Source organism: Somniosus microcephalus, chromosome 13, assembly GCF_052327205.1.
Source record: "Somniosus microcephalus isolate GS21.2 chromosome 13, FLI_Smic_1.0, whole genome shotgun sequence".
Lineage (NCBI taxonomy): Eukaryota > Metazoa > Chordata > Chondrichthyes > Squaliformes > Somniosidae > Somniosus > Somniosus microcephalus.
In genome coordinates this window covers 18,676,433-18,703,452 of record NC_140999.1, presented here as the reverse complement: position 1 = coordinate 18,703,452, position 27,020 = coordinate 18,676,433, and the positions used below count along the sequence as shown (strand labels likewise).

At 46.3% G+C, this 27,020-nt stretch overlaps 1 protein-coding gene and 1 long non-coding RNA gene across 7 annotated transcripts in view; one reads left to right on the top strand and one right to left on the bottom strand.

Annotated features, from left to right (window-relative positions):
- The window catches only part of bsg (basigin), a 54,355-nt gene extending 41,554 nt beyond the window's left edge, over positions 1 to 12,801 (bottom strand). For 4 of the 6 annotated variants that reach the window (XR_015080519.1, XM_086004596.1, XM_086004593.1 and 1 more), the window contains exon 1: positions 12,542 to 12,801. Coding sequence is in view for 5 of the 6 variants with exons in the window: in XM_086004596.1 (XP_085860722.1) it covers positions 12,542 to 12,608 (67 nt within the window). In the remaining variant the exon portion in view is untranslated. The remainder of the gene's footprint in view (positions 1 to 12,541) is intronic. The other 2 variants (XM_086004595.1, XM_086004597.1) reach the window with 2 other exon arrangements.
- Positions 11,689 to 27,020, top strand: part of LOC147108104 (uncharacterized) — a 65,383-nt gene continuing 50,051 nt past the window's right edge. The window contains exon 1 of the long non-coding RNA XR_015080520.1: positions 11,689 to 12,305. This is a non-coding gene — a long non-coding RNA (uncharacterized LOC147108104). The remainder of the gene's footprint in view (positions 12,306 to 27,020) is intronic.

Here is a 27,020-nt window from a genome sequence, read left to right as displayed (position 1 = left end):
GTGAGAGAAAAAGCCTTGGAAAAGGTGGTGGAAGCATCGGAGGAGGAAATGGCAGGTGCTAGTGCATATATAGTAGTGGCTGATATAATGCAAGTCACTGGAGTCCAGAGTGTCATTCAGAGGAAAAGATTCTCATAGGAGTCTTCAGGGTAAGCAACTTCCTGTACCATTAAGGGAAAAGCAACCCAAGCGACCACACAGAAAACCTATCCTTGTGTAAGAAAGAAGTGGAAGAATCAACAAGAGAGAGAAGCTTTTACAATGCAGTCCCAGGCAGCAATAGGCACAGTAAAACCAGTACAGCCAAGATCATACATGTGCAATAAGCCAAAGGCAAGTAAAAAAAGATTAAATATTGTGGCTATGATTGAGTGATAGAAGTGTGGAAAAAAAAGTGTTACACTTGTATGTAGTCACCAAAATTCTAATTATTTATTCTACCAGTCAAATATTGCTGGCTGAAAGTCAGAATTTTCTGTAATAAATTTCAATATTCCATCAAATATTGAGCAGTGGCCTTGTCTTTTCAAATATTAGAAATAAATACACGCTCTTTGCTCTTACTCTGGCCTCCACTCTCACTGCTCACAAATTAGAGCCGTTTGTTGACCCACCAGTTTGTGTTTTGCTGCTGTGAATGTCACCTTCGGCCCTCCGCATGAACAAAACTCAAGGGTACATAAGCAAACAAAGCTAGAATTACCTTCCCATAACTCTGCTATTGCCTCCATCGATTATAACATTTACATTTTTGGCAAAACCGTCAAATATTAAGCAACAATTTGCTAATAAGGGCTATATCATTACTGTATATTGTAAATGACATGGTTGAAGAATTGCAGCAACCTTTTCCAAGAAAAGAGACCTTGTTAATGTTCTTAAAACAAATCTCCTACAATCTTTCAATTACAACGTAATAACTACGACTACAATACCCATAAAGGCCACATATTCTGATCCAATCTTTTCATATAGCCATATCCAAAGGCAATGAAAGCAGCAACGGGAAAGACTGAAATCCCGTTTACCAGTATGTTGTAAGCGAGATCACAACATTAATTTATTAAACGTCTGTGAAATACAGTTCTTTAAATTCATTTTATGTAATTCAGCAACTAGCCAAAATAAATGGTTATTGGAATTATACTTTCAGCTTCAAAGCAAGCCTAGATGTGCATAACAGGCTAAATGTCACAATTCTCTGAGCGCTGTTAGATAAAGGTATTAAAGGTAAATGGAGTGGAGGTACAGCCATTATCTAACTGAATGGCAGAACAGGCTCGAGGGGCTGAATGGCCTACTCTTGTTCCCAAGTTCCACTGGAGATTTTATACCATCAGAAATACTGGATTTAAGTTACCAAGTATAAAACACAGACAGGTGTCAATTTAACAGTGAATCTGAATAGGCATTGCAAAGAAGCTAATAGTCATGATAAATGTGATAATCCAGATTCCAGAAATACCTCTTGATCAACATTCAACACGTACACGCACATTTATACCCAGTTTGTTTCGGCATGCCAACATGCTCCTATTCAGATTGGAAAGTAATAATTCAAAATGGTCACTGGAACAATACTATCCAACCAAGTTGCAGTGTACATTATAGACTAAAAGGTATTAGGAAAAAGATACTATGAGGGTTTTGCTGAGTTTATGGTTTTCCAACATTTAACAGAAGGCAGCAGCGTTACACAAGTGTAGCATTTGGCAAAGCGGTACATTTTAAAAATCCACCATGTTGCATTGCAGACAAAAAAGCCACAAGCAAAGTTGTTTTGATTCTGGGTTATCGATCCGTACAACATAATGTTCTACACATCACAAGTGCTGCGATCCTGGGCAGAGCACCAACAAAGTCCAATTGAATTTTTTCTCAAAAAAAGAGTTCTAGTTGAGAAGTTCAAATGACACTAAAAAACTCAGGTTAGGTTACTATTAACAATTCCTAAAGGAAGATCACAAAATGATTGCCACCCCTCTAGAGAGATTAAAGAGACTCCTAAAAGACGAGGAGAAAGCAAATAAAATGAGTGATTAGCACATTCAGAAAATAATGTGAAATAGCTGTCTCGCCACCAGATGCTAGCAGGATTCCTTCAGTCATCTCTGTTGGTGCCACTAGTTTGTGGCCTTCCTCATAGTCTCTGCCTTTTGCGTGTCTTGTGTGTGGCACATCCATTGTTGTCATTTTCCATCTTGTGTCTAAATAGCTCCATTCCAGTTCCTCTGATCATGATAGTTGGTCAGTTCTTCGGATCTCCACATTCATCACACTTCACATGCACAGGTGTCTCAGAATTCTCCATTTTTTTTTCTTTTCAGTACCATTTAGGGTGGATATTCCATAGATCAAGATTAGAGGAACGACTATATCAAGGGCTTTCATTGCTATTTTTGACTAACATGAAACAGCACAGACAAAAATACTGTATAGTATCTGTAAACTTAGTGGGCACTCTCTCCATTACTTTCTGGTAAATGGCTATAATCAAGGTGTTATAAAATCACTGGGTGCTTTAATTTGCCTATTGATTACAGTTTTGTCACTACCACCACATACTTCCACACTTATAGCAGCAGAAAATTGAATTTCTACTACAATATTTCTAAAACTTGGGACTTTTTAAATGTCTGAATATTCCTCAGTGTAGCTTTCTTCAAACTGCAACTTAAACAGCAGCTCAAGCTGACACTAGGTAGTACCACTGAGGAATCCACTCACGCTGACGCACTTAATAAGACAATTCAGAGCAGGGAGCATCCAGAGACGCATTGCGTGGAAGACAGATACATATAGCAGGACTGTTTTAGGAGGCCGCGTCATCCAGGGGGAAAATGTAATTCAAGATGTTCACTAATGGACCAGCTTGTTAAGTTATTCTATACAAATTCAAATAACTGATCAATAGCACTACTGTCCAGAAGCTAAGGCAGAAAGCTTTAATTCCCAACGTTCTGTGAAGGCCTCTTGAAGCACCATGTATAATTGTAATTTACTAGTTGTATTAATTATACTGTGTATCCTTTTGTCCCTTTTTGCTAATCTTTCAATTTTCTATCTTTATCGCTCTTTCTTGATCTGCTCAACCCCATTTTGTGTGACAGTCCTAAGAACAATGGATGTTACAATCCAACAGTGTCATGGGAAAGAAAAAAGGGCGAGAATTCAGAACTTCCAAATGGGATACATCTTACAGAACCGTATATCTGATGCCGATTTTAGTGAACCATTTCTGATGGCTAGCACTTTGTTGGTGGCACAAAGCAAATCCCTGTCGGAGGAATAACGGGCATCAACAAGCTTAGCTGCGAGAGCTCCATATTTGAGCAAGCCATCGCTGATGGAACATACAAGGAATGGCCACTCAAGTGCAGTTCCTGGCAGAACGCTGCCACCGCACATGGAACATTAGCCCAGTATTTGAAAGAAATTTGACTGAAAATGTGTACAAAGAAAATGAAGGAAAAAATCTGAAAAGACAAGACAGAATTTGGTATATTGTGCAGACAAATAGCTTGGAACTCACCAAAAACTCTCTCTCTTATTGTGCTAGTTAAAACACTATACATAAAATCTCTCAATTCTTTTGCAACATATGGGATAGCATGTGACACTAAGACAGGTTACATTACTTCCTGCTAGTTGTTGCTTCATATTACCACCAGCAACACCAATATACTCTGACGTCAAATGATCTCCTGACTAATAACAATCAAGATTTACATCATAGAATCGCACAGCACAGGAGGCTGCCATTCGGCCCATGCCAGCTCTTTGAAAGAGCTCTTCAATTAGACCCACTTCCCTTGTCTTTCCTAGCCCTGCAATTTTCCCTCCCTCAAGTATTTACCCAATTACCCTTTGAAAGTTACTACTGAATCTGCTTCCACTACCCTTTCAGGCAGTACATTACCAAATAACACTGCATAAGTTATTGCATAGAGTATTTGTGTAAGATACTAGAATCATATTTTTAAAATATTAAAATCTTTCTATACCTTCACCGTTATGCAATTCAACGGCACAAGTCCTGCAATGTGGCTTCAGCCCAACTATCTGACTCAGATGCAATAGCGCTACCACTGAACGAAGGCACAACTTGAATGTCACAAATTATGTTCCAAAATGAAAGCAGTTCAGAGATCATTTGCGCCAAAACAAAAGCCACAATCGTTAAGATTAGGAATCATAATGTAAAGAACTTCATATTTTCCAATTACATATAGAAGCGACCTTTTGGAGATGGGTGCTGGGTACAAACGTCTAAACCACGGAGTCAGCCATGTATGATTTAATAGAAATGGAAGCCCCAATAAACAAAAATTCAAGATCGCCGTACACAAAAATTACAAGCCCCCCCACCCCCCACTCTCACCTCCACCCCAATCCTCCCACTAAACTTAAAACACTTGGAAGCTTCAGATCTTTGTAGCTGCTCATCCAAAGCAACCAACTCTATCATAGGTTCAGAGGCTAGATCAAAGGAGATTTTGATCCACAAGTTGTATCTTGAACACCTAACATATACACCATTCAGCAGCCAAATGAAAGGCAGCTGATATTCCCATGGGCAATCACACTGTACACAAATCACCCAGTGGGAATGAATGGAGGAAGTCGCAGAAGGAAATGTTGCATCATTCCACGACACAACACAGTGCAAGCACTGTTACAACTGCAGTGCAATTATCATTATGAGTGATGACTTCATTGACTAAGCTACCACAGTAGATGGAGAATCTGCTTAATTATTTGAGAACTGAATGGGTTTCTAGTGTGGGAGATGCAGCGAAGTGACAACAGAATTAGGTTTACCCTTAAGCGAGAATGGGGAACTCGGAGAATGTTCTGGATCGGCCTTTGCTCATTCCTACTGTACCTACCAAGTTCTATTTTCCACTCTGCCAGTATAGTTATTAACACTGAAGCGATGCATTTGGCCCTTTAAAGGGAGAATATATCTACAGTACCAATGAGCTGCTTTTAATATATTTATAATGTAAATAATTATGGAAACACAGACAAAATGGGTGAGATCCTCATTGAAACAACAGTTCAGCTGATAGTTCTGAATAGACTTGCCAATTGCTCATGTCTATTTCATAGCTGGCTCATCTCAAACAGAATCAGATCATGTGAACGGCCGTACATATATATGTAATATATATAGAAAGGATATTTTTTTAACTTGGGCATAAAAATACCAAGTACAATATTTGCACTCTTTTTCAACATTGTGGCTAACTTTAATGAGAATACTGACGGCCTCTGTCTCGCCAACATGTATGCAGTCTCTATTAATAATTAAAATAAGGTACATCTCAGAGAACAAATCAAACCAGTGTTTAAAATCCTCTTTTACAGTAATGTAGAGCTACCAGGATATAAACACCATAGCATATTATACACATTTCTACTACTGTATATTTAAAAATACAACTGAATCATTTTATATAAATGTTTCTTGATGGAATACTAACGGCAAAGATTCAAGGGAGTCATCAACTTCAATGCATTCATTTTGCTTAAAATAAACCCAATTTTCCAATAAATGGTAAAAATGGGGCGAAGACAACCCGTGGCACAGGCTCACCTGCACCAGAGGCCCTGCAAGGCTGAATTTTCCAACAGGCGCCCCATCTAATTTATTAGGCTATACTGGCACATGAATAGCTTAGCCTGTTGCATACAGGGTGTAAAAAAATCCAGCAATGGTAGCAGCTCTGAAAGGGCTGCAGTGCACCATTAAAGAGGACATTGTGGTGAAGTCGGAATAGTTGACTAATTATTTACAATGGTAGAGCTAAGCATGTGGGCAATCCTTCTGTTTTTGACGAGCAGTTGGAGGTTCTCCTGCAGAAGATGCACCAAAAGTGGAGAGTCTCCCGTGATAGATTGCAAGGCTGAGGTGGCATGAAAACTTCACGTTGTTGTAACCCTCTTCTATGGGAAGAGTGTCTCTGTTGTGCTTGTCTGCAACCTATAGTGTCTCTGTTGTGCTTGTCTGCAACCTATCCTGCAGCAGACAGTATGACACAATGACAGTTGTTATTGTGACATAGCCAGGTAGGCACAGGTCCTGGGACAACAGGTACAGACCAAATGCCTCAGGTGTCATTGCTTCTTTAATAAGCTTGCTCAACAGGTCAGAGGACGCCATGCAACCCAGTTTATATGGATGCTGTGCACATTATAGGCAGGGCAACATGCAAAGTCAGATAACTGAGCGCCAGACAGGTTTTAAATAATTTAAAATAGGGCCCACAAATGCCGGTTGCATGCCCTCATTTTTTGGCCTAAAATCGCGCACTAGAGATTGGGGACAGATTTCTGACCCAAACTCACAGCTAGCAATGGTCAAAGCCTCAAATAACTGAGGCCTAATACAAAAATATCCCTACGTAACTTGTCATTTAGAAGCTGATTAAGACATTCCCTCAGCTGACAAGTTAAACCATAGTTAAAACACCATTAACATTCTCTAACACTGTTTCATTGTTCAATATGTTTTTACAGACAGATGGAACACAGATAAAACACTCCATAAACCCCAGCTAACTGATGTGATGTGTGAAGTCAGCAGTTTACATCCACTGAAGTATAAATTCTAGATTTTTCATGGTTATTCATGAAATGTTCGTTTCTGGACAGTTAATTCAAGTAAGAGTCTTTCACAACCATCAGTACACCCTGTCCAGTAATAGGTTTATCTGGACTGATGGTCTCATGCAATACAACACAACACAAAAGTAGAACACTTATTTCTGTGTGGGTCCATTAGATTGTGTGCTTACATTATGTCCCTAATGCCCCATTCAGCACTGGTAAAACATTCTGAAACATAGAAGATAGGAGCAGGAGTAGGCCATTCGGCCCCTCGAGCCTGCTCCGCCATTCAATGAGATCATGGCTGATCATCCAAATTCAGTACCCTGTCCCTGCTTTCTCCCCATAGCCTTAAGAAATATATCTAACTCCTTCTTGAATATATTTAATGAATTGGCCTCTACTGCCTTCTGTGGTAGAGAATTCCACAGGTTCACCACTCTCTGGGTGAAGAAATTCCTCATTTCTGTCCTAAATGGCTTACCCCTTATCCTTAGACTGTGACCCCTGGTTCTGGACTCCCTGACCATCGGGAACATCCTTCCTGCATCTAGTCTGTCCAGTCCTATCAGAATTTTATAAGTTTCAATGAGATCCCCTCTCATTCTTTTAAACTCCAGCGAGTATAAGCCCAATCGACCCAATCTCTCCTCATACGTCATTCCTGCCATCCCAGGTATCAGCCTGGTGAATCTTCGCTGAACTCCCTCCATGGCAAGAACATCCTTCCTCAGATAAGGCGACCAAAACTGCACATAATACTCAAGGTGTGGTCTCACCAAGGCCCTGTACAACTGCAGCAAGACATCCTTGTTCCTGCACTCAAACCCTCTCGCTACGAAGGCCAACATACCATTTGCCTTCTTAACCGCCTGCTGCACCTGCATGCTTACCTTCAGCGACTGGTGCACAAGGACACCCAGGTCTCGTTGCACTTCCCCTTCTCCCAATCTATTGCCATTCAGATAATAATCTACCTTCCTGTTTTTGACACCAAAGTGGATAACCTCACATTTATCCACGTTATATTGCATCTGCCATATCACCCAACCTGTCCAAATCATCCTGGAGTTTCTCGGTATCCTCCTCACAGCACACATGCCCACCCAGCTTTGTGTCGTCTACAAACTTGGAGATATTACATCTAGTTCCCTCGTCTGGATCATTAATATATATTGTGAATAGCTGGGGTCCAAGGACCGATCCCTGCGGTACCCCACTAGTCACTGCCTGCCACTCGGAAAAAGACCAGTTTATTCCAACTCTTTGCTTTCTGTCTGCCAACCAGTTCTCTATCCAAGTCAATACCTTGCCCCCAATCCCATGTGCCTTAACTTTACACGCTAATCTCTTATGCGGGACCTTATCGAAAGCCTTTTGAAAGTCCAAATACACATCCACTGGTTCTCCCTTATCTATTTTACCAGTTACATCCTCAAAAAATTCCAGTAGATTAGTCAAGCACGATTTACCTTTTGTAAATCCATGTCGACTTTGTCCGATCCTGTCACTGTTTTCCAAGTGCTCTGCTATTACATCTTTTATAATGGACTCTAGCATTTTCCCCACTACCGACGTCAGGCTTACCGGTCTGTAATTCCCCGTTTTCTCTCTACCACCTTTTTTGAATAGTGGGGTAACATTAGCTACCCTCCAACCCATGAGTACTGTTCCAGGTTCCATCGAATGTTGGAAGATGATCAGCAATGCATCTACTATTTCTAGGGCCACTTCCTTACCCTAGGATGTAGATTATCAGGCCCTGGGGATTTATCGGCCTTCAATCCTGTCAATTTCCCTACAAATACTGATTTCTTTCAGTTTCTCCCTTTCATCAGATCCTATGTTCCCTGACATCTCTGGGAGGTTATTTGTGTCCTCCTTTGTGAAGACAGAATCAAAATATGTATTTAAATTGGTTTGCCATTTCTTTGTTCCCCATTATAAATTCCCGACTGGAAGGGATCTACGCTTGACTTCACCAATCTTTTTCTCTTCACATATCTATAAAAGCTTTGAGTCAGTTTTTATGTTCCCTGAAAGCTTACTCTCATACTCTATTTTCCCCTTCTTAATTAATCCCTTTGTCCTCCTTTGTTGAATCCTAAACTGCTCCCAATCCTCAGGTTTACTGCTTTTTCTGGCCAATTTATATGCCCTCTCCTTGGATCTTATGCTATCCCTAATTTCCCTTGTTAGCCACGGTTGAGTCACCTTTTTTGTTTTATTTTTATGCTAAACTGGGATGAACAAATTCTGTATTCATCCATGCGGTCTTTGAATGTTTGCCATTGCCTATCCACTGTCAACCCTTTGAGTGACATCCCCCAATCAATTCTACCCAACTCGCGCCTCATACTATCGTAGTTTCCTTTATTTAAATTCAGGACCCTAGTCTCTTGAGTTAACTACTTCACTCTCCATCTTAATGAAGAATTCTATCATATTATGATCGCTCCGACCCAAGGGGCCTTGTACAACAAGATTGCTAATTAATCCTTTCTCATTACATAATACCCAGTCTAAGATGGCCTGATCTTGGTTGGTTCCTTGACATATTGGTCCAGGAAACCATCCTGCAAACACTCCAGGAATTCCTCCTCCACAGTATTGTTACAGTATGTAGATTAAAGTCACCCATGATAACTGCTGTGCCCTTATTGCACGCGTCTCTAATTTCCCGTTTAATGCCATCCTCAACCTCCGCATTACTGTTTGGAGGTCTATATACCACTCCCACAAACATTTTCTGCCCCTTGGTATTTCTCAGTTCTACCCATACAGATTCCACATCATCAGAGCTAATATCCTTCCTTACAATTGTGTTAATCCCCTCTTTAACCAGCAATACTACCCCACCTCCCTTTCCTTTTTGCCTATCTTTCCTGAATATTGAATACCCCTGGATGTTGAGTTCCCAGCCTTGGCCACCCTGGAGCCATGTTTCCGTAATCCCAATCAAATCATATTTGTTGACTTCTATTTGCACAGCTAATTTATCCACCTTATTACGAATGCTCCTCGCATTAAGACACAAAGCCTTCAGGCTTGTTTTTTTAACGCTCTTAGACCTATTAGAATTATTATTTACTGTGGCCATGTTTGATTTAAACCGTTGATTTCTCTGACTGCCACTTTTGTTTTTCTCCTTCCTATCTTTTGCTTTTATCCTTGTTTCCCTTTCCTCTGTCCCCTTGTTCAGGTTCCCAACCCCCTGCCATTTTAGTTTAAACCCTCCCCCAGAGCACTAGCAAACACTCCCCCTTGGACATCGGTCCCGGCCCTGCCCAGGTGCAAACCGTCCAGTTTGTACTGGTCCCACCTCCCCCAGAACCGGTTCCAATGTCCCAGGAATTTGAATCCCTCCCCCTTGCACCATTCCGCTAGCCACGTATTCATCTGAAATATCCTTCTATTTCTACTCTGACTAGCACGTGGCACTGGTAGCAATCCTGAGATTACTACCTTTGAGGTCCTATTTTTTAATTTACCTCCTAACTCCCTATATTCAGCTTTTAGGACCGCATCCCGTTATTTTACCTATATGCACCACGACAACTGGCTGTTCACCCTCCCCTTCCAAAATGTTCTGCAGCCGCTCTGAGACATCCTTGACCCTTACACCAGGGAGGCAACACACCATCCTGGAGTCTCGTTTGCGGCCGCAGAAACGCCTATCTATTCCCCTTACAATAGAATCCCCTATTACTATAGCTCTACCCCTCTTTGTCCTCCCGTCCTGTGCAGCAGAACCACCCCTGGTGCCAGGAAGTTGGCTGCTGCTGTTTTCCCCTGATTAGCCATCCCCTTCAACAGTATTCAAAAGTGGTATATCTGTTTGAGAGGGGGATGTCCAGTCATAATACTGATTTGCAACCAAATCAGTATTATGACTGTATATCAATATATAGCATTGGGGCTATGCAAATGAATTGAAAATTAGGAAAACCAGGGCAAGCAGTCGCTATTATTGACCCTACCAAAACTTCTGCTACTCAAAAAGCATTACTGGAGATATAGATTTAGATATTAGTTTGTCATCTGTGGACCTTCGCACTAAAGGATTACTAAGTAAAGCTGCCTGCGTTGAAGCTATTATTGACCTAGTTTCAATTTATAACTCAGAACATTATGTGCTAAACTTCTGCTATAAAGAACAGTAATTGTGTTAAATTAAAAAATCATGACATTCATTCATCGCCATGGAAAATGATATTTCATCAGCCCATTAAAATGTCAGCCAACCATTGCTAAACACTCTGAAGCAAGTAAACGCGTCAAGAACTTCCTGTGTGTTTACACAGCAATGCCACAAGCCAGGGAATCACTCAATTCCCATTTGAAACCATTTTTACACTAGTTTTCTGGACAAGTGATCGCACACTTGTACAGCAAGTAGTGAAACACACTCACTGCTATACTAAAGGACTACTCAATCATCTTTCAAACTGTCGGTGTCTGCAAAGATATTTACATTATTGAAATAAGGATACAAATCTGAAGTGAGTTCTTAGTCTTGTTTCCAACAGTCACAATTTAGCAAGAAAAAACCCCTACAAATTCTAATTTATAGAAAACGTTTAACTTCCTACATTACAACAGTGACTACACTTCAAAAGTACTTCATTGGCTGTAAAGCGCTTTGGGACGTGCTGAGGTCGTGAAAGGTGCTATAGAATTGCAAGTCTTTCTTTATACAGTAAGCTTAAATCCACATTCCAATAATAGGGCTCAAGTCAACACCACATTTACTTGGCTATGACCACAAAGGGACTTGCACATACAAAATTATGAGCTAAAATGAAGAAGCGCACATTAAAAGGAATAAGGTCATGGAGGCAAGATGGCGACCGAGGCGTCCCGGAGGTAAGCGCTCTCCCTGCTCCGGGTGGCCCGCTCCCGCTACCGGAGCTTATACATCTCCGACGATGTGTTCGGCGAGTCGGGCGGAGGCAGCGCAGCAGCGGCGACGACGACCCGTTACAGCACGTCGGCCGGCAGCTCCTCGGCGGGAAGCTCGCAGTCTGACTGGGAGGCGGGGGGAGGGAGCCGGGCATGGCGGCCACAGGCCGGACCGTGAGCGGGAGAAGCAGGCCACCACATCGTGGAGCCGGCGACAGGGAGGAGGAGGAGGCCGCGGTGACGGGGTGGACGGTGTGGTTGAAGGACATTGCGTTCCCACTGCCATTAAATTGACTTTTTCAGAACACGGCGCTGGAGAATAGCTGACGTGTCTCTGAGCTCCCACAGCTTTATTGTGGGAGTGAGTGGGGAGTAAGCATTCCATTGTACTAGTTACATATGGCAAATAAAATAATCTTGAATCTTGAGTACAGGTCGCTTTCCCCTCGAAAAGCAGCCCCCAGAGCACGTGTCAAATTGAGTTGGATAATGGCTGATGTGAAGCGCCTGGGAGGAGGGGGCGGGTATTTTACGACGTGAAAAGCGCTATATGAATGCAAGTTGGTCTTGTTAAATGGGGCCCCAGTTTGCTTAGAGATCCCACCACCAACCAACCATTTCGAAAGGCGGAGGGGGATCGAGGGCGTGTGGCGGCGCTCGGTCGCCGTCCCTAGAAACAGGCTCAGACCAGTTATTGCAGCAACGGCCGCCGCCAGTGGAGAAAAGATCGTCCGTCAAAATACCAAACACACACACATCGGCCCCTTTCTCTTGAATCGTAAAAAAAAAAGGTAAAAAAAAAACCACGCGGCGTTTAAATCCCTTGGAGGAGGAGGTAAAAAGATTAAATAATAAAGACGGGAGGCCCCGTCCTCATGTGAATTAAAAAAATTTTAAAACACGACACGCGGCGGTCAACGGCTGAAGAGGTGAGAGGGGGGGAATGTATTTTAACTTTCAAAAGTGTTTGATTAAACATTGTGAGGGTGGGGGAAATCCAGCGCGCGTCGAGTTCGGTGCCCCTTACCTATGTAAGCGCTCGCCGTGAGAAGGAGAAGCATCAGGACGCCCAGAGTGGTGGTGGTGCTCGCCATCCTTGTGTGTGTGTGGCTGCCGCTGTTAATGGTTACTGTTTTTAGTCAGATCCAGCTGCTGTCCTCCACCACCTTCTTCTTCTTGTTCCTTCCTTCTCTCGGCTGCTTCTGTGTCCTCTGCCTGCTCTCGGCGGTCAGCCGGTGTGTGAGGGACCGCCGCGGGGGGGGACGTGCGCGCGGCCGACCGCAAGCGAATGACGCCGAGGGATGGGGGACGTGCGCGCGGCCGACAGGAAGCGAGTGACGCCGAGGGATGGGGGGGGGGACGTGCGTGCGGCCGACAGCAAGCCAGTTACGCCGCTGGGGGGGGAACGTGCGCGCGGTCGACGGCAAGCTGGTGACGCCGCTGGCGGAGATGGGGACGTGAGCGACGTGCCTGCCAGCCGACCGCAAGCGAGTCCCAGCAACTGAGCAATGGGCAATGTCAGTCTCACAGAAAGAAAGGCTTGCATGTACATAGCGCCTTTCACGACCTCTGGACGTCCCGAAGCGCTTTACAGCCAATGAAGTACTTTTTTTTGGATGTGTGGTCACTGTTGTAATGTAGGAAATGCGGCATCCAATTTGCGCACAGCAAGCCCCCACAAACAGCAATGTGATAATGACCAGATAATCTGTTTTTTTGATGTTGATTGAGGGATACTTATTGGCCAGGACACCAGGGATAACTCCCCAGCTCTTCTTCGAAATAGTGCCATTGGTCTTGGGTACAGTAAAATGTTATCGTTGTGGAAAGAAAACGCACGATCAGAACCAGTGCTGGTTCAAAAATCAGGAATGCAGAAAATGTGGCAGGCTTGGTCACATAGCTAAAGTATGCCGGTCAGGAAAGAAGACCAGCAACAAAAAGTACAGAAAGGTACACAAGGTGACAGAGAACAGTTCGAACGAACAGAAGTCAAATTCAGACTCCAGCAGTAATGAACTGGGTAGTCTAAGAGTACACAATGTTGGTAAGGAAGCAGACCTCCAAACAATCTGGGTCACACTTCAGATAGCAGGAGTCCAAGTGAAGATGGAATTGGACACTGGATCGGCATTGACTGTCATGAATAAGCAAGATTACAAAATGTTATTCCCACATATTCCCCTACGTGATACGGAGATTGTATTGAAAACATACACGGGGCAAAGAGTATACCCCATCGGGAAGATAGAGGTAAAGGTGGTCCACAAGGGCAAAGAAAGCCGAGGAATGGACTTATATGTGCTACCTGAGGGAGGTCCACCACTACTGGGACGGGAGTGGATTAGGAAAATAAATATGGACTGGCATTCCTTAAAAGCACTAACGGTAGATTCCGGTAAAAAAGATGTCAAACCTAAACGATTGTCCAGAATATTGGACGATGCTAAAGAGGTGTTCCAACAGGGACTGGGAACACTGAGAGGAATTACGGCAAACATCAAGGTTGAAGAACATGCAAACCCGAAATTTTTCAAAGCCAGACCGGTACCTTATGCGATACGACCTGCTGTGGAAGCTGAGCTGGAAGGGCTAGAACGTTCAGGAGTACTGTCTAAGGTAGACTGGAGTGAGTGGGCCACGCCCATTGTTCCCGTCATGAAGCGTTCATCGAGCAACAAGCCGGGGGAACCGGGGAAGGTTCGCATCTGTGGAGATTTCAAGATCACTGTTAATCCAGTGCTTCACACGGTGCAGTATCCGCTTCCGCGGATTGAGGATATCTTCGCTTCGTTGTCTGGCGGGAAACACTTCACCAAGATAGACCTGGCGCAGGCGTACTTACAGATGGAAGTTGAGGAAGAGTCACGCCAGTATCTCACGATCAACACGCATAGAGGCTTGTACCGGTATAATAGACTGGTTTTTGGAGTGGCATCGGCTCCAGCAATTTGGCAGAGGGCCATGGAGCAGGTATTACAGGGAATTCCAGGCACACAATGTTACCTGGACGATATTCTGATTACAGGAGATGATGACGAGGAACACCTTGCAAATTTGGAACTGGTGCTCACCAGATTGAAAGAATATGGACTTCGAGTTAATCGCCAGAAATGTGAGTTCTTTCAGAAGCGGATCTCGTACTGTGGTCATGTCATTGACCAGGAGGGGCTTCATAAGTCTCCTGACAAGATCGAAGCTGTTGTGAAGGCTCCCGCTCCGGATAATGTATCCCAGTTGAGGTCGTTCCTAGGGTTGATTAACTATTACCATAAGTTTCTGCCAAATTTATCCACGGTGCTGCACCCGCTGAACGCTCTTTTGCAGAAGGGAGTACCATGGAAGTGGAGCGAGGACTGTAAAGGGCCTTTCGCAAAAGCAAGGCATTGATTACCTCAGAGGAAGTGTTGGCTCACTTCAACCCAACGCTGCCTATTCGTTTGGCTTGTGATGCTTCTCCATATGGTATTGGGGCAGTACTCTCACACAAGTTGCCAAATGGCCTGGAGAGGCCAGTTGCGTTCGCATCCAGATCATTGACCTCCGCTGAGCGCAACTATGCTCAGATAGATAGGGAGGCTCTCAGCCTTGTGTGGGGAGTAAAGAAGTTTAATCATTACCTGCAGGGCCAAAAGTTTACGCTTCTGACAGACCACCAGCCGTTGGTATCCATTTTTAACCCTAAGAAGGGTGTTTCTGTGATGACAGCACAGAGACTCCAGAGATGGTCCCTTTTCCTAGGGGCACATCAATATCAGATTGAATTCAAAGGTACAAAGCAGCATGGTAATGCTGATGGGCTGTCGCGCCTGCCACTACCTACAGAGGAGGAGGCACCGACGGTTGACCCTGTTGAGTTATTTCACTCGACCATCATCGAATGTTTACCAGTCACCAATGCAAGTATTGAAAGAGAAACCAGGAACGACCCGACACTGTCCCGGGTCTACAAAGTGACAGTGAAGGGATGGCCAGCACATGGTGATCCACTGTTACCGGCATTCTCAGCAAGACGAGAACAGCTGTCCGTCTGTCAAGGAACATTGATGTATGGAACAAGGGTGATTATTCCTCCTAAGTTAAGAGAGAGAGTTCTAAAGGAACTGCATGAAGGTCATCTGGGGGGAGTCAAGATGAAAAGCCTTGCTAGGGCTTATGTGTGGTGGCCGGGTATCGACCAACAGATAGAGGATCTGACGAAAAGCTGCTCAGGGTGCCAAAAAGTGCAAAATGCACCTCCGATTGCACTGCTGCATCCATGGGAATGGCCTTCAACCCCATGGCAACGTGTACATATTGACTTTGCTGGTCCATTCATGGACTCCATGTTTTTAATTGCGGTGGACGCACATTCTAAATGGCCAGAAGTGATTAAGATGACTACCACTACCTCGGAAAAGACGATCGCGGTGCTAAGAACGATATTTGCAAGAAATGGATTGCCAGAACAAATATGTTCAGACAACGGACCGCAGTTCGTGTCAGAAGAATTCCAGAAATTCATGAAGAAGAATGGGGTGAAACATTATACCTCTGCCCCATATCATCCGGCTACAAACGGGTTGGCCGAGAGATTTGTACAAACGTTCAAAAAAGCAATAAAGGCCATGAGCGAAGATCAGATTCCACTACAACACAAGGTGGACAAATTCCTACTGGCATATCGAAACGCCACTCATGCAGTGACAAACCAAAGTCCTGCCATGATGTTCTATAACAGGAGGTTGCGGTCCAGGTTGGACTTGTTAAAACCAAATGTGCGGAGGGAAGTTGAAAACAAACAGTTCCAGCATATAAATAACAAGACCACTCGGAGTTTCGAAATAGGACAACCAGTGTTAGCCCGGGACTATAAAAACGAGAAATGGCAATCTGGAACAATTCGGGCCAGACAAGGACCCCTGATGTACATGGTAGATATTGGTGAAAATGTAATACGGCGTCATGCTGACCAACTGGCAGAATCGAGAACAAGGGTCGAACCTATGGTTACGGCAGAGACAACCGTGGAAGAAGTTAGTGAACCTGAAGCATCTACCTCAGAAGTGAATGTACCTGATGATGATGTCCAATCCATAAGAGACCAACTAGATGAGTCACCCCAGCAACGAGAATCAGAGACCCCTGAAAGGCGTTATCCAACTCGAATCAGGAGGCCTCCTCAGAGACTGAATCTTTAAACTGTTTTGCATGAAGTTGTATCTATATATGTTATTATGTTATGTTAAATGGGGATATAACTGTTAAGCTAAAAAGGGAGGATTGTGGTGTATGTAACCTGTTCCACCTTAAGAGAACTACCTTAAGAGATGTACTCCTTTCTCTTGGCTGCTGTATACTGTAATACCGGTGATGACCACACCGGTATGTAAGTGTTGTGTAGGGATTTGCTGGGCAGTTCAGCCCTGACTTCCGAATAGTAAAGACCTGTTAAAGTTATTCTTGTGGTCTGTGTCCAGTGATTTATAATAAGCATAACTGGGACACACAGACTTAACAACGTCCACCTGAGAGAGCAGACCGGGACCTCGGTTTAACGTCTCATCCGAAAGACAGCACCTCATACTGTGAAGAAGGCCATTCGGTCCACCGTGCCTGTGCCAGCTCTTTTAAAGACATATATAATTAGTCCAACTCCCCTACTCTTTCCCCATAACCCCGCAATTTCTTTCCTTTTCAAGTATATATCTGAAGTCCCTTTTGAAAGCAACTATTGAATCTGCTTCTGCCACTCTTTCAGGCAGGAGTGGAAACTGTAGGGGCTGGATTTTCTCAGCCCCAAGGAGGCGGGCATGGAGGCGGGACTGCCGGTAAAGTAGCAGAAAGTGGAGGCGGATGGCAAACCCGCCCCCATCCTGCCTCCGTGCCCTTTTGCCAGGTAGTTAACGGGCAGAAAAAAGGATTAGTGCCATTTTACCTTCTCAAGTTAAGGCTTCCCGACCTCGGAGAATGCCGCCGGCTTGGAGGAGACGTGAAGGAGGTCTGCGGGGGTCAGAGGGACCTGAAAGTAAGATGTGTGGTGAGTGATGGGTGCAAGTGTGGAGTGGCGGGTGGGTTGGCGGGCGGTTGCGCTTGATCTGGCACGGTGACTGTGGGCGGTCGGCCACGTTTTAGCGGCTGTGCGGTCTCAACTGGGCGGTCAAGGTCCAAGTGAGCCGGCTTCAACTGGTCAACCGAAATATGGTCCGGTTTACCCCCGATGTCCAATGAGAAAGTTTTGTCTCCCGGCTCTAGCACGCGGAAAGGACCAGTGTAAGGGGCATTGAGCGGATCCCGATGAGCGTCGTGGCGGATGAACACAAATTCGGAGTTCTTCAGCTCTGCTGGGACATGGGAGCTTTGAAAGCCGTGATGTGACGTTGGTACTGGTGCAAAACACCTGGCGGCCTCCTGGTGGCTGATGAGTTGCTTGGATGCGGACCATGACTCTGTTGGAGTCGGAAGGAAATCTCCTGGCACGCGGAGCGGCTGGCTATAGATGAGCTCTGCCGAGGACGAGCGAAGATCTTCCTTGGGTGCCGTGCGAAGACCCAACATGACCCATGGTAACCTGTCCACCCAACCAGCGCCTTGGAGGCTGGCCCTCAGTGCGGCTTTGAGCGACCTGTGAAATCGCTCGCACAGGCCGTTCGCCTGTGGGTGGTAGGCTGTGGTGCGATGTAGCTTGATGCCGAGCCCTTGAGCCAGTGTTCCAGAGCTCAGAGGAAAACTGCGGCCCACGATCGGAAGAGATGTCCGCCGGTACCCCGAAACGGGCGACCCAAGAGGAGATGAATGCCCTGGCTACGTCCGCGGAAGTGGTGGATGACAAAGGAACTGCCTCTGGCCATCTAGTGGTGCGGTCCACCATCGTAAGAAGATGAGTAAACCCGTGCGAAGGTGGAAGTGGCCCCACCAGGTCCACATGCACGTGATCGAACCTACGTTCCGGAACAGCGAAGGTGGCCAATGGAGCCTTGACGTGACGCTGCACCTTGGCCTTTTGGCAGACCATGCAGGTGTTGGCCCAGTGGTGGACATCCATGTGCATGCCCCGCCACACGAATTTGGACGACATCAGCCGTTGCGAGGCCTTCATGCCCGGGTGTGACAACCCGTGTATGGCGTCAAAGACTTTTCGGCGACAGGCACGATAGGGCGAGGATCTCCTACGGAGACATTGCAAAGTAGTGTGGTGCCCGCCGCATGGAATTGGACATCGGCCGCTTGGAGGCTGGAGGGGCTGGTCCGGTAAGCTTGCACCTCTGGATCTGAGGCTTGATCTGCAGCCATGAGGGCATAGTCGATGCCGAGCTGGACTGCATGAACGGTCGCGCGGGAGAGGCAATCTGCCACCAGGTTGTCCTTACCGGCCACGTGCTGAATGTCAGTGGTGAACTCCGAAATAAACGTAAGGTGACGTTGTTGTCGGGCTGACCACGGTTCGGCGGTCTTGGCCATGGCGAACGTCAGGGGTTTATGGTCAACGAAAGCAGTGAAGGGACGTCCTTCTAGCAAGAACCGGAAATGGCGGATGGCCAGGAAAAGAGCTAGCAACTCCCGGTCAAAAGCACTGTATTTTTGCTCGTTGCACCGTAGTTGACGGCTGAAGAACACCAGCGGTTGCCACGTACCATTTATCCACTGTTCTTGCACTGCGCCGATGGCGTAATCTGACGCGTCGGTGGTGAGGGCGATGGTGGCACCTGGCAGCGGGTACGCCAGCATGGTCGCGTTGGCGAGGGCGCCTTTCGTGTCCACGAACGCCCGGTCCATGTCGACCGTCCAGCAAACCGGATCCTTGCCAGACTTGCCCTTGAGGGCCTCGTACAGGGGCTGCATGAGCAGAGCTGCCTTGGGCGCGAAACGGTGATAAAAATTTACCATCCCGAGGAACTCCTGCAGGGCTTTGATGGTCTGTGGGCGCGGAAAGGACGTCACCGCCGCTACCTTTGCTTGTAAAGGCACTGCTCCCTCCGGTGTAATGAGATGCCCCAGGAAATCGATGTGCAGGAGACCAAACTGACACTTGGCCGGGTTGAGAATCAGGCCGTGTTGGCTGAGGCGATGAAAGAGAGTGCGCAGGTGCGCAATGTGTTCCTCCTTGTTCCGACTGGCCACGAGGATGTCGTCTAAATAGACGAAAATGAATTTGAGGTCCCGCAGCACAGAGTCCATGAGACGCTGGAAGGCCTGGGCAGCGTTCTTCAAACCAAAGGGCATCTGCAGGAATTCAAACAGGCCGAATGGGGTGATGACTGCAGTCTTCTGCACGTCCTGCGGGTGTACCGGGACCTGGTGGTATCCTCGGACCAGATCCACCTTTGAAAACACGGTGTTCCCAGCCAAATGGGCAGAGAAATCCTGAATGTGGGGGATCGGGTATCGATCAGGAGTGGTAGCGTCGTTAAGCCGTTGATAGTCGCCGCATGGCCGCCATCCGCCGCCAGGTTTCGTTACAATGTGGAGAGGCGAAGACCAGGAACTATTGGACCGGCGAATTATTCCCAGGCGTTCCATCGTAGCGAACTCGGCCTTCGCGACCGCCAGTTTGCTGGGTTCGAGGCGCCGGGCCCGCGCGTGGACCGGAGGGCCAGTGGTAGTGATGTGGTGTTCCACACCATGCTTCGTGGCCGTAGAGGAGAACGTAGGCCTGGTCAGGTCCGGAAATTCACCGAGCAGGCGAGTGAACTCGTCTGGAGTTGGGAAAGCGCAGGAGACGGTGCGCGACATGGTGTTGCCCCGGTGACAGGGAATGGAGTGAAACGTGGCCGCGTTGACCAGCCGCCGGTTCCGCACATCGACCAGGAGGCCGTTGGCGCACAGGAAATCCGCGCCGAGGATGGCTTGTGAAACCCTGGCCGTAACAAATTCCCAAACAAATCACTGGCCGCCGAAACGCACCTGGGCCCGCCGTTTGCCGAAAGTCCGGATTGCACCGCCATTAGCCGCATCGAGTGAGATACCGTGCCTACCAGATTGAACATCCATAGTTAACGCGGGAATAATGCTGCACTGTGCGCTGGTGTTGCATAGGAATCATCGACCAGAGATGGAATCGGTGATGAACAACAGCTTGCCAGAATTTCCGATTGCCATCGCAGCCGCGGGGCACCCATCAGACCCGCTCTTCTGTCGCCGGGGTTGCAGTTGGAGATTTTTTTTTTTTGGGGAGCGAAGTTGCAGGGAGGGCGGCAACATCGGGCTTTCGCGCCAAACCGCCCGTGGTAGAAGCACAGCCCCGCAGGTTGAGGGGCTGGGGCGGCGTCCATGGGGGATGGTCGCCTCGTGGCAGCGCAGTACTGCTGCATCACCGCGAAAACTTTATCCGCTTTGGCTGCAAGCTCAGCGCAGTCTGTGACTTCGGACCGAGCCAGGGCAGCCTGGAATTGCTCCGGTAGCTGACTGAGGAATAGCTCCCTGAAGAGGAAGCATTGCGGTTCAGCGCCAAGGAGCATGAGCATTTGGCTCATGAGTTCCGACGGCTTGGAGTCCCCGAGGCCAGGCATAGCGAGCAGTCGGCGGGCGCGCTCTGACTTCGTGAGCCCAAAGACCTGCAGCAACCGCGCCTTGATCGTTTCATACTTGCCGTCGTCCGGGGGGTTTTCGAGCAGGCTGACGATCCGCGAGGCGGTAGAGCTGTCAAGCGCGGAGACCACGTAAAAGTAACGGGTCTGATCCGCAACGATGTTTCATAGTGCGAACTGGGCTTTGACCTGGATGAACCACGAGGCCGCTTGTTGTTCCCAGAATTGCGGTAGCTTCAATGCAACGGCATTTGTTTCCATGCTTCGCTCCTTCTGCGAAAAACGTTCGCAAAAGTCGGGGTAACCAATGTAGGAATGTCTAGTTCCTATCAAGAGACTGAGGTCGACTCCGGCGATCAAACAAACGATGTTTAATGAAAAACTAACAGAGTTTAACAACAAAATGCAAGAGAACTACGTATACAGGTCTAGTCAGTTCGGAGACTCCACGAGGACTGCTAGGGCGGTCCCGTGGTTGACGTCATGACGTCATCACATTTTTCTCGCCCGTGGGGGATCACGTGATGAACGACGTGACGTCATCACGTTTGCCCGCGCTCTTAAAGGGACCATGCTCTGTACATGCAAACAGTAAAAACAAAGATACAGACTCCGGCTGTAGCTAACATATTGTTAAAGGGAATTATATACAGTTGGTCTGAGTCCCTTAGTGGCTCCGCCACAGAATCCTATACATTTGTTCTACTCTGCATCATCACAGTGTTGACATGAATACCCATTGCAACATCTGCTACGATAACTCCATTTTTCCAGGATCTCCAAACAGTGGAACTGCTTAACTCCAACCCTCAGTTTTCACTTCCTTTTACAATTTACAACCCAAAATTAGCATCATCTAAGCACTACTTCTTGATTCACTTAATCTTTTCTCCTATTACTTGCCTTAATTCATTTTTTTTCAAAACTGAAAAGCTGAAGTGGTCAGTGATCAGAACATTTGCAGTAGTGAAGGCAAATAGATAGAGACAGGTCAATTTCAGAGAATGGAACTGACATAATATAACTAATCATCTGCTATTTTTAGAGGGATTTAAATCTAACAGTAAAAGACTTCCAGAATAATTCAAAACACAATATTTCAGATTTTAATTCTGAATATCATTTAAAAAATAATTTTAATGAAATAAAAGCACACATTTTTTCAGCTAAATATATTTGCTATACTTAACTGCAGTATTCAGGCAAGAAATATTAGACTTATGAAATCTCGTCTTTGTATGAAACTCCCAATTTTCTCTCTTTAAAGATGGTGACTTAAGCTGGAGCAGTTTGTCCAGATGCCAGACATGCTTTGTTGGCATTTTTAGTGTGTGTATCTCGGCAATGAGTGCCAACAGACTATTCTGGGAGGCATCAGCAACAACAACAACTTTTATTTATATAACGAAAGAAAGACTTGCATTTATATAGCGCCTTTCACGACCACCAGATGTCTCAAAGCGCTTTACAGCCAATGAAGTACTTTTGAAGTCGAGCGTGGTCAAAGCTTCGATTCTGGGGATGTTGGCCTGAGCGAGAACACTGACGGTGCGCCTATCCTGCCAATGGATTTGCAGGATCTTGCGGAGGCAGCGTTGGTGGTACCTCTCCAGTGCTTTGAGTTGCCTGCTGTACATGGTCCATGTCTCTGAGGCATACAGGAGGGTGGGTATTACTACTGCTCTGTAGACCATGAGCTTAGTGCTGGGTTTGAGGTCCTGGTCTTCAAACACTCTCTTCCTCAGGCGACCGAAGGCTGCACTGGCACACTGAAGGCGGTGTTGGACTTCGTCATCGACGTCTGTCCTTGTTGACAGTAGGCTCCCGAGGTATGGAAAGTGGTCCACGTTGCCAAGGCCTTGTCATGGATTTTGATAATCGGGGAGGGCAGTACTGAGTGGCGGGGGCAGGTTGGTAGAGGACTTTTGTCTTACGGATGTTTAGTGTAAGGCCCATGCTCTCGTACGCTTCAGTGAAGGTGTTGATGATAGTTTGGAGTTCGACCTCCGAGTGTGCGCAGACGCAAGTGTCGTCTGCATACTGTAACTCGACGACAGAGGATGGGACGACCTTGGATCTGGACTGGAGGCGACGGAGGTTGAACAGTTTCCCGTTTGTTCTGTAAATTAGCTCCACTCCAGAGGGGAACTTACTGAGGGTGAGATGGATGAGTCACATCGTCCGCATGCCCGATACGAGACTCCCAAAACAAGCACTCTACTCGGAGCTCCGACACTGCAAGAGAGCCCCAGGTGGGCAGAGGAAACCCTTCAAAGACACCCTCATAGCCTCCTTGAAAAAATGCAACATCCCCACTGACACCTGGGAATCCCTGGCCCAAGACCGCTCAAAGTGGAGGAGAAGCATCTGGGAAGGCGCCGAACACCTCAAGTCTCTTTGCCGAGAGCAAGCGGAAGCCAAGCGCAAGCAGCGCAAGGCGTGCACGTCAACCCAAGCACCCCGCCCACCCGCCCCTTCAACCACCGTCTGCCCCACCTGTGACAGAGACTGTAGGTCCCGCATTGGACTCATCAGTCACCTGAGAACTCATTTTTAATGTGGAAGCAAGTTATCCTCCGTTCCGAGGGACTGCCTAAGAAGAAGGAGAGACTTTTGAAGTGTACTCACTGTTGGAATAGCGCCTTTAACATAGTAAAACATCCCAAGGTGCTGCACAGGAGTATTTTAAGACAAAACATTTGAAACTGAGCCATATAAGGATAAATTAGGGCAGGTGACTAAAAGCGTGGTTGCCTTGTTTTGAACACTTTGTACAAAAATAATAAATTGCAGGACAACGGAGTATTACAGTTTAAACTCTTTTAATGAAGCATCAGGTCTGTAAGCTTTCTCAATCAATACAGCACCATGTGGACGAGATGGAGTCAGGACCCCCTGGGTCTTCTAAACAGTAGCAGTCCTTACAGATGCCTGCAGGCCAATGACAACTCAGCATGTGATCACGTGAATATAATAGGTATTCCTTGCAGATGCCTGCGGGCCAATGATAATTCAGTATGCAAATGTTACATCCCCTTTCTTTTAAAAGAAAAATGTTATGCATTACTTTTGAACCTTTCTTCTACATAATGTTCTCAGTAGCATCAACATACAAGTGAACTTAACATTTAACTAGCACTGAAAACATCTCAATGTTTCGATAACGATGTACTGTTTTTTTTAGGGCAGCGATCCGCCTACACCCTTTGACAGTTCACAACTCAAGGATAACTCAAGGCTTGACCTCTCATCGGAATGACAGTGTTGTTCCTTGGTGTTCAGGAGGTGCCTGCGATTGCGGCGGTACACCTGTCCTTCTGGGGTGCGGACGTGATACGATCGCTCAGTGTCAGCTGGCTGGATGACGACTGCTGGCTTCCAGTAGTCATGCTCCTGGATTCTGACGGATTCTCCATTGTGCAGCGGCGGCAGTAGTCTAGCTGACCTGTCATAGTATCTCTTTTGGTGTTGCTGTCTCTGTACACGTTTTGCATGCACTTGCTTGCAACCGACGACCTGCCAGGGCCTGTCTGGGATACAGTGAGGTATCATGGGCTCTTTGACATTTGATGGGCGGCGTTCTAGACAAATGGAACATTTTCCGACAATGTTCTCAATGTGTTTAGACATTCCGGGCCAAAACATAATGTCACGTGCTCTTTGTTTGCATTTTTCCATGCCTATATGTCCAGCATGAATTTTTGTCAACATCTCTTCTCTGAGACTGGTAGGAATGATGATTTTCTCCCCTTTGAAGATGATTCCGTTGATTTGTGACAGTTCGTCTCTGTGGTTCCAGAATTCAGATATGCTCTGAGGGCATTTCCTCCTTTCCTCAGGCCATCCTTCATGTATGACTTTGCTCAGCAGTGTGAGTTGTGCATCTTTCTCTGTTCCTGCTCGGATCTCCTTCAGTTTTGAGTCACTCACAGGTAAGCTGTTGTACACCATGTGCACCTGCACATCCATGCCTTCACTGAGGCTGCTGTCCTGGTAGCTAAGAGACTTTCTGGAGAGCGTGTCTGCGACAGGAATGTCTTTGCCTGGACGGTGAATGATTGTGAAGTCATACTTCTGTAGCTGAAGGATCATTCTCTGTAACCTTGGTGGGGCTGCGGCTAGTGGTTTCCTCATGATTCACTCGAGGGGCTTGTGGTCGGATTCCACAATGACTTGTCGGCCATAGACGTATTGGTGGAAACGCTTACATCCAAACAATTGCATATAGCTCTTTCTCGATTTGAGCATAGTTGATTTCACTGTCAGAGAGATCTGGAAGCGTAGCCGATGGGCTTTCCTTCTTGCAGTAATACTGCGTCTAGTCCGTACTTTGACGCGTCTACTTGTAGTCTGAGCTCTTTGTTGGGGTCGAAGTAGGCAAGAACTGGTCCTGGTTCTCTGGTGATTAGATCTTTCATTTTCTGAAATGCTGTGTCATGTTGTTTGTCCCACAGGAACTCATTGGATTGTTTAAGCAACTGACGCATGGGTGCGTTGATTTCGGAGAGGCTCGGGGTAAACTTGGCTAAGTAGTTAACCATGCCTAGTACTGTCTCTAGCTCTGCGCAGTTCTTCGGCGGCTCCATCTTCTTGATGGCGGAGATTTTCTCTTGATCCGGCTTAATGCCATCAGTTGAGAGGCGATGCCCGAAATAACTGATCTCGGTGGATCCGATTATGCTTTTCTCAGGGTTGAGCCGGATACCTTTCTCCCGTGATTTTTGTAGCATCGCACGGAGGTTCCTGTCATGTTCCTCTCTATTCCTGCCATAGATGAGGATGTCGTCTATGATTGCGACTACTCCGTCGAGGCCTTCATAGGTTTCGTCGATCTTCCGCTGGAATTCATCCTGAGCTGAGATAAGACCAAATGGTAAACGCAGAAATCGGTAGCGTCCAAATGGTGTATTGAACGTTGTTAACTTCGATGACTCTTCCGTGAGCTTAATAGTCCAGTATCCTGATCGTGCATCCATTACACTGAAGTAACGTGCTCCTACTAGCTTGGGTGTGATGTCATCTGGCGTTGGTAGAGGGTAGTGAGGGCGCTTGATAGCCTTGTTTAAATCTCTGGGGTCGAGACAGACTCTGAGCTTGCCTGTACATGGTTTCTCAACCACTACTAACGCGTTGACCCACTCTGTCGGTTCTGTTTCCCGGACGATGATTTCTGTATTCTCCATGCTCTGCAGCTCCTCCTTCAGGTGACTACATAGAGCAAGGGGTATCCTTCTCGGTGGGCAAACCACAGGGGTTGCTGCTGGGTCAAGGTGAATAGTGCATTCACCTGGGAATAGTCCGATTCCTTTGAAAACGTCAGCAAACTCCTCCATGACTGTCTGCTTCTCAACTGGTGCTGTCAATGATAGCACTAGCTTGACGAGGTCCATGTCTAAACATGCCTTTAGACCTAGCACTGGAGGTGCTTGACTGTCAATAATGTAAAAGTCCAGCATCATGTCGCTTTCTTTGTACTTGCATTTCATCACGCATGTGCCTTTTACAATGAGCTGCTCACCTCCATAGCCAGCCAGTCTGCGTGAGGTGGGCTGCAGCTCACACTCATCCTTCAAGCTGTGATACTCACTCAGAGGAATTACATTAACCTGAGATCCAGTGTCTAGTTTAAACTTAAGCTCTTTGCCCTGTTTTCCTATCTCAATATCGGCATAGGCTTGCTCAGTCTCTGAAATCTGTTTTTTCTGTGACACAGAATCAATAAACAGTTCCTCTGCATTTGGCTGTCACTCACTGTGTGTACTGTTTTTCCGAAAACAGTCCTGCAAACTTTAGCAAAGTGGTTCCGTTTACCACATTTAGTACATTGCCTTCCTTTGGCAGGGCAGTACTCCATTTCTCCATGCCAGTTGTTTCCACAATATCCACAGTTTTTGAAGCGTTTTATGTCTGTGTCACCCATTTTTAGAACTCTCGCTGTTCTTTCTGTTCTGAAACACGCTCTCTGGGCGGTGTTCTTTGGTGTGTGTCTATTAACTGCGT